Genomic DNA, 13554 nt, shown 5'->3' with positions numbered 1-13554 from the left:
TTTTTGTTTATAAATATGCGATTTCAGATTTATTTCTTTAAAAATATGACTAAAAACAAGTTGGGTACCAAAAATAATCATAATTTTGAAAATGTTTATCATTGTTTATCTTCCGTTTTAATATTTATTATTAATTTTAAGGAATAGTACTTCGCAAATGTTTTGTACTTAGGGAAAAGACTTTAAGTTCTTTAGTTTTGAAAGTTTAATTCTCATAATTCATTTAACCTTTCCTTGTAAATTTTAGAATCTTAACTTGTATGTTATTAATAAATTATGTATCACACATTATAAATATTTCTAAAAAGTTCTAAAGAGTTAGAAAGAATTGTTTGTAGAAGGTACTTGAATTATAAAAAACTAATTTCTAGATGTTTACCAAATTTAACAATCAACAAAACTAAATTATTAACAATACTAACTCAATATCGCCTCAAACAAAATAATCATCACCCATTATGCTGTCATTCTATTACTCATCGTCGTAGGTCTATTGATCGGTTTGACAATATACCTACCTAATAATTTAATCGTGCTTCGTGTATATTTATATTTCGCCTTTTCGTATTTTTGCATACTAACAAAATTCTCACATAAAATATTCTTCACCGTTCATAGCCAATATGTACTGCATTAATTAAAATAATTATTCTTTCAATAAAAAACAGATTTAAAAAAATAAAATATTTAAATGTTTTGTATTTGTATGTACATAATATATGAATATATGATATGAGAAGCTGAATTAACAAAGAAAAAGGAATGATAATTTTTTAAAATTTTGTTCCATCACTTTAGGTTAAATATTCGGCAAATCGTTATCGTTGAATCACCGCCACCTTTGATGGAAGCTCGCTCATAAATAACGTCAATAAATGGGGCATGACTTATAGGAAAACAATTAGGAACAATTGTTTATGCATTTTTGCATTGAAAACATCGTTACTAGAAGAAACTAGAAAACAAAAACAACAACCGATTTGGCGTTGTTTTTATCCGCAAATATTTACGATAATCTAAATAAAAACAACCAATTGTCAAAATCGTAATTGATTGGCAATGTGGCAACATGCGGGATCCAGCAAAGAATCAAAAGTAAGTCATGTATGTGATTAACAAAACAAAACAATTTGATGAGAAGTCTTGATATCTACTTACTTACTAATCGTGTTGAATACCAATATCTGAAACACTGATAAAGTAACAAAATTATTAAATGTTAAATGTTATGTGTTGTGAATTTTGTTTAAAATATTTATTCATATGCATTCCAATGGCTTAAATTTTATAAATAATGCTGTGCAGTTAATACTGTGCGCCTTATTCAATGGGAATTATTTTGTTGATTTAGTAATTATATTCTTACTTCTAAGTACAGACATGTCACACATGCACTAGCAAACGGCCTAACTAGGCCCGTAGTTTCTACGAGTGAGCAAATAACTTCTTTTTATTTGGCATTGACTGCAAACTTAATTTTTTCGGCGGGCTATGACGTTGTTATAAATAAATAGAAATAGAGAGTCGAGTAGAATCGTTTTTGCAATAGAGGCGATACATTTAAGATAAATCGATAACCAGCTATATCTCGCGATTTGATTGTCAATAAAGTGACATTGCATTAGCTTAAAAACCGGGTAAACAAAATAGGTAGCTAAAGTACATACCTACCAGTGTAGAGGCTTCAAACTTTAACAGTGTCGATTCAATGTGACACATTTACAATATATTGAACTGCTGATGTTTCTGGGAACTTACATGCGTATTAGACCTAGAAATAAACATGCTAAAAATTATGAAAAATCTGATCAAAGGGTCTTGTGAAAAGAAAAAACGAAGCTAAGCCTACCTAGTGATCTTCAACTTCGCAGATCGAATGGAATATAAAATTTTGTCTCATGTGCAAAGAACTTCACTGTGGAGTAAAAATTTAATTTAGTTTTTTAGAGTCATTATTAAATTTCATTACCTTAAATAAGTTGTCGTTGTTTATTGAATTTTCAGAACATCTTTTTAAATTTAGAATCTCTTGATTTTTTTAAAGAAAATATTTAAATTTCAAAAGATAAGATGTTGCCATTGGTTGTTTTTCTCTTTTTATATTATAATTATAATTTGTTAATCTTTTACGAAAGTTTACTTTCCACCCGATTTTTGTATGCAGTTTAATTCAATTATTAAATGCAACTTTTATTAACATTATTTTTGGTTCAGAAATTAAAAAAATAGAGTGAAGTTGGGTAAAAATAGCAAAGATAACGCTGATTATTTTTTGACATAAGAAACGGATTTTACGACATATTTAGATCCAACTTTTTCAAAACCAGTAGATGAATTTAGTACTGCTTTACAATTCTACGTTTTGAGTTATCTGTACCATTTCTGGCGAATTTATCTATATTACGATTTCCTGGAATGTCTCCATGGCTCGGCACCCAGGAAAGGCGAATATTGTAATAATTGTTTTTCCATTTTCATTAGAGATGATCGACAGTTATGGACTGTTTTAGACTTTGTTGAGGCAGAGTCCAGAGATTTGAAAGCGATCGGACTATCTGAGAAAATTCGAATGCCATATCGAACCCTTCCCATCGTTTTATCATAAGCGACATTTTGAATAAAAAAGACATCTTAATTCTTAAAATTTGCTTGGAACAAATAGGCTGCGTTCAATCTCATGTTGGATAGGGTATCTTGGATAGCTGGATTTTTAGATACCTTGTTGAACAAGTTGGATAGCTGTATCGAGATAACCGTCAAAAAATAAAAACAACTTTCAGCTGTTCACAAAAAGCAGAGAAACATTTAAGCTTCGATGTCAAAATTGTTGTAAGATACAAAATTTAATGGATAATTTATCTGATTCGTTCGACGATGATTAATTTATAGATGCATAATAATTTATAAATAAGAGATAACCTTAATCTGTAATCTATGTTGAATTTCCTCTTAGTTCAGTTTTAATTCTATACGACTAATAATTAACTTGCGAAATCTACGGTTTTAAACGATTTACGTTTAACTAAAAACTATCCTAACAGAAACGAGGACTATTATAAAGTGACAAAACCTAGATATAGTTTGGAGAAATTTAGACCTCATTTCCGAATGAGCAGAAGTTGCTTTGCGGTAAGATTTTAAATTGGCTTGTTCACAGTAGATAAAGTTTTAGCTTAATGGTGGGACCAACGTAAGAACTTTTGTTGCATGATATATCCGTTCGGTTATCTAATGCTTCTTTCAAACCATTCAAGGGGCACCATCAACTAGAATAGCCAATAAAATGTGAACAAACTAGTCTTGATATCTATAATGAATTGCTTATTAACGATTTGGAATTATTAGGATCTCTTACACAAAGTGCAGCAAAATAAAATAACTTTTAACTTGCAAAGAAAATTGTTGTTTTTTATTTGGACCTTGAGTATGCAGAAAGTTTCTTATCAGCTGGAGACAGGTTCAATTTAGCTAAGAGTTCTGCATTTTGCATTCAGCGAAATTCTCCAAGTGGTATGTTCATTGCTCGGAGAGTATATTAAATGGGCAACTGTGCAACATTACAACAATATTTCTCAAGCAAAATTGATCATCAAGATATTATTTTCCAAAATAGGCATTCCGAGAAAAGTCTTGATGCTATATGTATTCCAAACAGCAAATAGCTTCTTCTTCGTCTATTATGAACAGAACATCCTCAAATACAACTTCGAGTAATATTTTGTATCTTTTTGTTTACCAAGAAATCCATAAAGCTAAAATCAATTTTCAAGTTTCTTGAAATTCAATCAGGTGTTGAATCAGCTGTTCTGTCAGATACCTAAATAATCCAGCAATTCTTGGGATACCTTTGGATTCCTTTTTTGACATCTCAGCTGTTTTTGATCAGCTGTTATTTTACACGAAAATACTAACAAAAAGGTATCCGGATGCCCTATCTGTCTGAGATCGACCGCAGCCATAGGGCATTTCGCAAGGCTATTCTCATGTCTTAACTTAAGCATAATTAATAATTTCAAATACTGTATAGGACTAGTAATTAGCTTTTCATTTGTCGTTAACGAAAAAATTTATTTTGGCGCTTACGATAAATTGGCGGGAAGGGCTCGATATGTTGATATCAGTTTTCTTTAAGTCAGGACAATGATCGGGAAGTCGGAATGAGAGACTTAATTTCAGTCGTTCAGAGTACACAACTCCACGAACCCCTTCTTTTGTTTTTGATCCATCTGTGTAAAAGTCGACTGAGTCCTCTTCTAGTTTCTTTAAACTTAACGATTGTTGTAAGGTTTATTCCATACATCATTTAACTTAAGCTTTGTTTACAATTGAACTGAACTGATTGAACATTAAGTTTTGTTTAAGGATTTAGTAGTACCCGCGGCGTGATAGTTAGTGCGTTGAACTATCATGCTAGTGGTCTTGGTTTCAATCCCTGCCTGACCCACCTAAAGTTTTTTTCACGGGTACGGCCCCTTGCGAGAAATTGACAAATCCTCCAAGAGTAATTCTTGTCATGAAAAGTGCTTTCTCAAATCAGCCGTTCGGATTCGACTTAAAACTGTTGGGCCCCTCCATCTCTCGCTAAGCCCTAGTTCTCAACGAAAATATTATTCACTTTAATAGCCCCAAAATGTGAAATCAACTTAATTTCCCATTACTCTGTGTACAATGTTCTATATTTGACCTAGAAGTTTATAGCTTATCCATTCCTTAAATCACTTTTGAAAGTGGAATAGTTTTTGAAAAAATCACAATATTTTTGTATTTAGCCTTTAGCTTTCGGAAGTTTATCTTTAATTCCACACATTATAGACACATGATGAACATTTTTCAATTCAAGTTCTTAAAAAAATCCTTTGATTTGCGAAAATGCATTGCTTTTTTATAATTAAGAACAACAAATTTAGCTTTTTATATCATATTGTTGTCTAGAGTTGTTGAATTTTGTTTCCTTCTTTTTTTTATTATTTAAAATTGATTTCCCAAATGAAAGTAGCGTTTTTCTATTTGGTACGTACTTGAAAACACTTTTGTGTTGTGTTTAATGTAGCTTTATGATGTAAAAGCTTAAGTTAACTATTTCAGTTAACATTGTATGATTTGTCTGTAAATTTACTACATAAATAGAGTCTTAGTATTGGTACATTATTTAATTTAAATGCGGATTGAATGTAACGACAAGCTATTTAAAATGCAAGCGAATATTTTTGTACAGATTTCACGCTGCAAAATATTTCCAATGATGATGTTTGTTTCTATAGAGTTAAGTAATTGCATTAGTGGACAAGAGCAGAATTTATGTTTTCTCTAGCCAGTGTGGCATCCCCTATGGAAATAATTTATATGGAATGGGATTGGGATGCATGTAAGCTAAATTCTCTGTTCACGTTTGAGAGGGATTTAATTAAATTGAATTAAATCCCTCATTAAGTGTATTCGCAATTTTAAATAAGTTTCCGTTGTGCGATGCACAAGAGTCATATTTTTATCCGTCCCGTCCCGCCTTGTCCCGTCAGTAAGTTTGGTTTGTGAGTGATTGAAATGATGTCATGTCTACGTACTTAACTTGCATAAAATTGAAAAAAAAAACATATTTGAATGAAATAAGTCTTTTATTTATGAACTTACCTTTTTCTTCCAAATAGATCCTATTATTTAGATATTCATGTTTTTTTAGGTATTGCATAATATGTATACTGGCCAAATTATTGTTCATTTGAGGAAAAAAAATAAACTTTTAAAATAAAAAATATCAAATTTCATTGATTTAACATGCCTCTTACGATTCTAATTCCAATAATTCTTAAAATTTGCGCTGTTTTTGAAAATCATGCTCTGTGATTTCGAGTGCAAATTATTGTAAAGAATATGCATATACAAAGTTTGAACGTTGACATTATGTGTGGAACACTACATCATTTAATTGACCACCATTATGCCAGAATCGATTATTTTGATGTAATTTTCGACCACTTTTTGACACATTTAAATTACGCGGCAAGAATATGTCTTGCAATAAAGCCATATTCGCTCAAATTGTGTTGCATGTGGCACCGTCTTGTTGAAACCTCATATTCTCCAAGCCGTATTCTTCAATAGCAGGCAAAAAAGTCGGTTATCAAATGACCACAACGCTCTGAATTGAATCGTCGTTTTCGAAGAAGTAAGGTCCAATCACACCACCGAAATAAAGAGTGCACCAAGATTGACTTTTTGTGGATGTAATGGCATCCCTTCAAATATTTGAGGATTCGTCGCTGGAGAAAATTTTGTTCGAAAAATCGCCGTCCACCGCCTGTTGTTCAAGCACCCATTCGACGTATCTACGACGCTGTGAATAGTGAGCTGACTTCAGTTGTTGTGTGAGCTGGTCTTTATATGGATGCAGGTGTAAATCCAAATGCAAAATACGCCATAATGTGCCGTAAGACAGTTGTACGAGATCGACGAGGAATCGATACATTCGGGTCTTTGGCAACTCTTTCAATTACAGTGCGAAACGATGATGCACAATAACTGTAACCAATCAAATCTCTTCACAATTTTGGCAATTTCTTGTGTAGTTGGACGATTATGTAAACTAACAACAATTAGATATGTATGCGCTGTGCGATAGTTAAGCGTTCCATTTTCGTAAATGATGGATATTCAACTTATAATAGAATACGGTTAAATCGTCTGGAAGAAAACTAATAATTGTAAGGTTCCTACTTTACATACTACTGGCAATATTTTAACAAATTCCAAAATTAACTGATCTTTACTTTTCAATTTTATTGCTTTTCAAAACTATATTTTTTTTTTTTAAAGTTACCTTCAGTTAAAACGAAACAGAAAAGGCCAAATTTTGCAAACATACTACTTATGTTTCCCGACAAAATAATTAGTAGATCTAGATTATTATGTACAAAATGCCCTCCAATTTAACAGTTTTGCCAAAAAACGGGACTAACATTTGTTATAGACAATGAAAACCAATCTTGGTTTATCATTGAGTAAACTGGTTTTACATTTATATGATAAAGCATGAATATGACCCTAAAAAAAGAAAACACTGAATCCAATCGGAAAGCAACTGTTAATATGCTAAACCATGGCGAAAGTTCGACCACGGATTTCTGTAAAGTAATAATATTTTCCAAAAAGTCAAAACGAATTCAAAAATTACTTCAACGAAATTTAATTCTGAAGTGGGACAAGAATTTGGGATGAAAATTCATCCCATGACGACAAGGAGTTTGCCCCTTGAAGTTTGCTAGACGAACGCATATGATTCCGAAAGTGAAAAAAAGCAATTCAAGTTCGTGTTGGAATACAAAATCAAGTACAGATGTTTAAGGGACGACTTTGTATCTTCTGTTTAGAATAGGTCTTAAAATTAAGACATCGTTCTACTAATATTACCAAAATAAGTGCGTTAGTAAGTACTTTAAACAAAATTTCCGTAGATTATTGAGAAAAAAATAGTCTTCTTTGTCATGTGATCAAAAATTTAACAGCAGCATTTACATCCATGAATCTGTCTGGACACTTAGGCCTTTTCCATACACGACGGTTAAAATCCGTACGTAAATCATTATTAGTCAACTCTTGCAAACACGACAGTTTCGTCCGTACGGTTAATATTCGCTCGTACTCGACTCTTCTTCTCACGATGAGTAGCTAGAAAATATATTACTTCACTAAAGATGTTGTTTTGGGAATTCCATAATCCGTTAAAAAAACGAGTTTTTTTAAATAATAAAAAAATATGAATTTAGAAAACTTACGTATGTGTTAATAATTATAAACATTTAAGAATAAGCCTATTGTATTTAATCAAGCATGCTTCTAAACATTTTATTTAATACTGTTTATATTATAGGTAAACAAATTTGCGATGAAGCAAATTAACGTGAGTGTGGTGGGTCTATCTGGCAATGAAAAAGAGAAAGGTCAGAGTGGCGTAGGGAAATCATGCCTATGCAATCGTTTCATACGCCCAATGACTGATGATTATTTCATCGATCACATATCTGTTTTGAGTCAGGTAAATAAAAATATCATAATGAATTGATTATTATTATTGAAATTGTGTCCATTTTAGTCGGATTTTAGCGGACGAATAGTAAACAACGACCATTTCCTCTATTGGGGGGAAGTTAAGAAAACCACAGACGAAGGCACCGAGTACAATTTCAATGTAGTGGAGCAAACTGAGTTCATTGATGATGCGACATTCCAACCGTTTAAAGTAGGCAAAATGGAACCATACTACAAGCGTTGTACTACAACCAAAGTAGCGTCAGCTGAAAAGCTAATGTACGTATGCAAGAGTCAGTTAGGAATTGAAAAAGAATACGAGCAAAAAGTTTTGCCAGATGGACGCCTTACTATCGATGGCTTTGTTGTGGTTTTCGATGTGAGCCCAGTTCCAAATCGATCACTTGAAAAACAAGTCGAATTTGTTCATAACATACTAATGAACCTGCTTAAGACAAAGAAGCCAATAGTATTAGTTACGACCAAAAATGACGATGCGAGTGAAGCTTATATCCGCGAAGCGGAGAAAGTTTGCCAGCGAAAGGAATATAAAGGTGCGATTCAACTAGTTGAAACATCGTCTCATGAGTCAATTAACATCGACACGGCTTTTATACTACTGGCACAGCTAATTGATAAGACTAAAAATCGTACGAAAATAACAACTTATGCGGAAGCGGCTCGGACACGCAAAGAACTTCTAGATACTAGAACCGAAGCTGTGGCTAAGCTGATCCGAAATCAAATAACCGATTATCACACACTATGGTCGCATGGCTCAAAGATGCTCGCACAACATCGAGAGTGGAATGAATTTTTAGATTTGTTTGGTCAAGAAGCGGGCCAAAGGATATTTCGAAGGCACATGAAAAAACTACGCGATGACCATTTGAACAAGCGACTTCAACAATATATGGATGGATTTGTTGGTGCCCTACAAGATATTATTCCGGACATAGGGACATTTAATATTGAAACTGACGAAGACTGGAATTCTGTTAGAAACTACATACGAAATCATGTAGAATTTGATCAATATTTCTTTGATTGTCAACGTGCGCCGTGGACAGATTTAAGTGACGTTAGTGACATCGAGGATGAAGCAAGAATTCCGTTTGATATTTTGGATACTCCTGAAGCCGAAACTGTTTTCAAAAATCATTTAAATGCGTTGCAACAGGAACAAAAGAGATTAGAGTAAGATTAAACATTATTTATATACATAATTAAAAGTTGGATCTAGTCATTTTGATAAATTTTCAGTTATGTTGATATTATTTCATAGCATGCTAATAAAAGAATAATGTAGGAGCAAAAGAAAAATGAATTTATAAACTATGAGATTATTTTATTTATTTATTATACAATTTGAGTTGTGGTTATTTTTTCTAGAACTACTTAAAATATTATTTTATTTATTTAGTATACAATTTGGGTTATGGTAAATTTTTCTAGAACTACTTAAAATATCTTTCATTGAAATTTAAAATCTTCCTATGAGATTATTTTGATTTATTTATGGTTAATTTTTCTAGAACTACTTAAAATATCTTTCATTCAAATTCAAACTCTTCCCACTAACTATTTTTTGTATTGTCAAGAGATTTTTAGATTTGTAGTTGTTTTACTCTAATCAACATTTTCGAAAGGCAACTTAACAGACTTGTATTTGAAAATTTAAGTCATAACTGTAGATTCAAAATCTGTTGGTGTTTAATTTCACTCTTATAATAATAATATAATTAAGAATAGTAAGCTACTGTAATAAGGGTTTTTAAAAGCAGGACGAAACTATTCACTATTTCAAAGGTTTATCTTTTAAATTTCATTTACTGTGTTATTTTTATTTTAAAAGAGTTTATTTATTAGTTTTACAAAATTGTTTTCCTTAAATTGCTTAAAAACAGTTATTAAGTTAAATTTATGTTAAGTTAGCAACAAATAATATATTTATAATAATAAAGATCATTGTGGACTCATATTTAGAGAAAGATTTAAGATTTGAAGGCTTGATTTCGAAAACAAATTGAGCATACTGTATATTGAAATCTTAAAGTTAAGTTATGGCTAAGAAGATATATGTGAAAAACAGAGGCCTTATATCTGTTTTGTCGGCTTTTGAGCCTGTTGTATTTATAGATGAGACCAAAATAGAGCTGTTGTTATTTTGAATTGACACATTTTTAGTGAAAGGAAAATATTTCTTGTTCATTTAACCAAAACTTCACGTTACAATGTTATTGAATACATACGTCTTAAGTTGTAGTAATATTTTGAGTCTTAAAAATTTAAGCTCACCAAAAAGAAAACAAACAAATTTACAAGGTATTTATAATTTTTGACCATGTTGAGATCTAGCGACCCCATCTGTGGCACTGAATACCTTACTCTACCTAACACCTCTTGATATACTTTCATTCTGCCTTCCCAATGATTATAGCGTGTTTCAGGCGGAACTTTTGGTTATAAAAGGAGTGTGGTTCTGGCTTAAAAAATACGGATATCAACATCTGATATCCGTATTTTCTCAGATAGATAGGCCGCTATCAAGTCTCTAGACTCTGTCTCTTAAAACTATCACAGTCCATAAGTGTCGATCATCTCTTTTGAAGAAAGCACAACAGTTTAATATTCACCTTTGCTGAGTACCGAGCCATAGAGACATTCAATACATACATGTAAACTATTGCTAATGCAAGCCCCTATACTAAAATGTAACATCACCACGTGTCACAAAAAACACCTGCCCTACACTAGTTTTAAAGCTCTCAAGGTGCTTGCTATTTCTAAGCCAATCGCATATAATCTCGATAATGAGTGTCATAACCGAGCACTGTATAATTGGAAAGCACGTCACGCGACTAGTCCTATTCTTAAATGACTTTCCAGAAGCTGTATGGGTTAAGAGGAGGAAACAGTTCTTCTACGAGAATCCTTCTATAACGATCTAAACAATCTTATATCATATTAACATAATCAGTCTTTCACGTTTCATAAGGGACTCAAACTGGTTTCATTGATCTATAAAAGAAGCATCAAGATTCATGTGATATCACAATGGGCCATTAAACTGGCCTAAGTGTGTCCTACTCCATCACAGACAGCCACTTTAACCTAACATAACCTGGGTTTAAGCATATCAATCCAATTTGATTGAAGGTATTCTGCCTATCAGATGGATAACTTTGATTGTGTGAAAGTAGAATTGTTTTGAACATGATGATAATGAATCGGGATATCCTTGTCGAACAAAATAATAATTAAACCATTTTTTTAATTCATTTTAACCATTGCAATTAACATCGAGTTAAATTTTATTTGTAATTCTCCCCGTTAAATGCATGGCAATCTTTGGATGTTAGGATTTTAAAAAAGAAAATATTTTGAACGCGTTTTAAGCTTACGCCATGTTACAAATAATCGCATTTTTTTAAGGGAAAATACGTTAAATTTAAAGCTTTTAAAGTAACTTAAAAAACCAATAAATAAATATATAATTTCAATTGAATGATGTACATATAAACATATGGGAAAGTTTGTCAGTTTGCGTAGTTAGTATTTTTTTAAAACTTTATATATACTCAATTAGTTGTTTTGGCTTTCCTTGGTTGCATCCACATAGTTTTACAACTTTACTAATGCGTTATATAAATTTTCTTTTTTCGCTTTCCAAGGATGCCAAAAAGGTAGAACTTGAAATATTATTTTATTTTGTGTTTTAAATTAAATAAATTCAATAAAAATATGTAAAATTATAGGTGGAAGAAGCAGTTTAAAAAGCTCCTAGAAGAGACTGGCTACGTAACCCCGGGCAAGCAACTAGCTGAAGTTCGTGTGCTTTTTATGGGACGTGAATGCTTTGAAGCATTATCCGAACATGATTGCCAACAAATTTACGATAATCATCAGCGGGAGCTAATTGACAAAGCCAAGCACAATTTTTTGGAGTTATTACTAGAACATGCAGATCTGTTCCAACATTTTAAAAATATAGAGCCATCCGGTACGATTACTCAAGATGATATTAAAGAAATTACTGAAGTATTACAAGATGATTTAAGGTATTTTAGCTCTTTGTTAATATTCAAAAGATTTTCTTAAAAATAAACCCTTTCATTCCACAGATATAAGCTATTGGATCGTCTAGATCAGGATAGGAAAGTAATGCTGTTCCAACATCTTGGCTTTATTCATTGTCCAATCAGGGAACATTGTCCAGCATTTCCAAATTGCATGGATTGCATGATTGAACGAATATTAAGCTTAAAGAAAACAAGTACTCTCACATCAAACAAATGGAAATCTCCATCCACCGAAAGTATTTTAAATCTGCTGATTATGGGATCAGAGCATTTAGCTAGTGATTTACTAAATGATATTAGAATAAGTTCTGGCAGTGAAGGCGAATATATTTATGATAGTCAGACTTATTATCTCAACTATAGAATTGTAAATGGAGACATGGAATCGTTTAAGTCAATTGATTTTCAATCTAGTGGTAAGTAAATTTAGAAAGATTAATTCAAACTTATAATAGAAACATTAAACTGATGTGCGAAGTGCAAAATCAGAATTTTAAAGAAATAGCACAGATCTGTAGAATTGAATGAATAACTTAAATTTTCTGATTTCTTAATTGTCTTCTTTTTAAAGGTTTAATTTGTGTTTACTCTAACCAACAATCTTTTGAAACACTGAAAGATAACCTAGAACGCAGTTTGCTTTGCAATTTGGAATTGGAAGATAAATTTGAAAATCTACCAATCGTGCTAGTTTATCAACCGCACGACTTGAAAGAAAACGAAATTGACTACTTACGCGCTGAAGGATTACGTTTAGCAGAAATGTTGCACTGTGAATTTATCGACACAATGAATTTTTACCGCCACCGCCAAACACCTCATCAGAAATATGTCTACGAAATACTGAACAATTTGATCATAAGTTTACGTTTATCAGATATCAAATGTGATGATTCATATCAGCCAGATCATCCAGACTTGAGAATTATCATTTGTATGTTTTGTGGTGATCTTTATTCTCCAGAAAGCATTCTAGCTCCTTTAGTGTCAGAATCTACATCGAGTGTTACTCAGGATCGGAGTATTTTAGTAGACACCTTCCTGGGCGATTGCAAGAGACGAGTTGAGTTCATAATTTCTTCTTATCATGGGGCAAACCAATATCGTGATGAATTGATACACGGATTCATTTTGTTCTATTCAACTAAAAGAAAGTCATCTTTAGCAAATTTAAAGTAAAAAATCATACATTATTATCTTTGATTTAAAAATTGTAACTTTCTCTATTCTATTTAAGTGCTTTCACAATGAACATTCCAAACATGCCAATACAAATAATAGCGATTACCGAAAATGGAGGTGCTAATGCGTTTTTCAATAACGATTTATGTCAGCTATTAATAACAGAAGGGAACTCGATCGCTGATCGATACCGTGCCAATTTTATGACATCCTCAGCTGGACAACCATTGAAATGTAATAACAAAAACATAGCTTATCAGTAGTAAAA

The 13554-nt window shown here is 31.9% G+C and overlaps 1 protein-coding gene across 15 annotated transcripts in view; it reads left to right on the top strand.

Annotated features, from left to right (window-relative positions):
- LOC129947912 (rho GTPase-activating protein 190) overlaps positions 1–13554 on the top strand; it is a 45065-nt gene that overhangs the window by 7989 nt on the left and 23522 nt on the right. For 14 of the 15 annotated variants that reach the window (XM_056058664.1, XM_056058661.1, XM_056058672.1 and 11 more), the window contains exons 2-8: positions 799–1095; positions 7865–8029; positions 8087–9219; positions 11781–12083; positions 12147–12520; positions 12676–13279; positions 13342–13520. In XM_056058664.1, the coding sequence (XP_055914639.1) occupies positions 1060–1095; positions 7865–8029; positions 8087–9219; positions 11781–12083; positions 12147–12520; positions 12676–13279; positions 13342–13520 (2794 nt within the window). In that variant the 5' untranslated portion in view covers positions 799–1059. The remainder of the gene's footprint in view (positions 1–798; positions 1096–7864; positions 8030–8086; positions 9220–11780; positions 12084–12146; positions 12521–12675; positions 13280–13341; positions 13521–13554) is intronic. The other variant, XM_056058663.1, reaches the window with a different exon arrangement.

This window comes from Eupeodes corollae, chromosome 2 (assembly GCF_945859685.1).
Source record: "Eupeodes corollae chromosome 2, idEupCoro1.1, whole genome shotgun sequence".
Lineage (NCBI taxonomy): Eukaryota > Metazoa > Arthropoda > Insecta > Diptera > Syrphidae > Eupeodes > Eupeodes corollae.
This window is presented reverse-complemented; position numbering and strand designations above follow the sequence as displayed.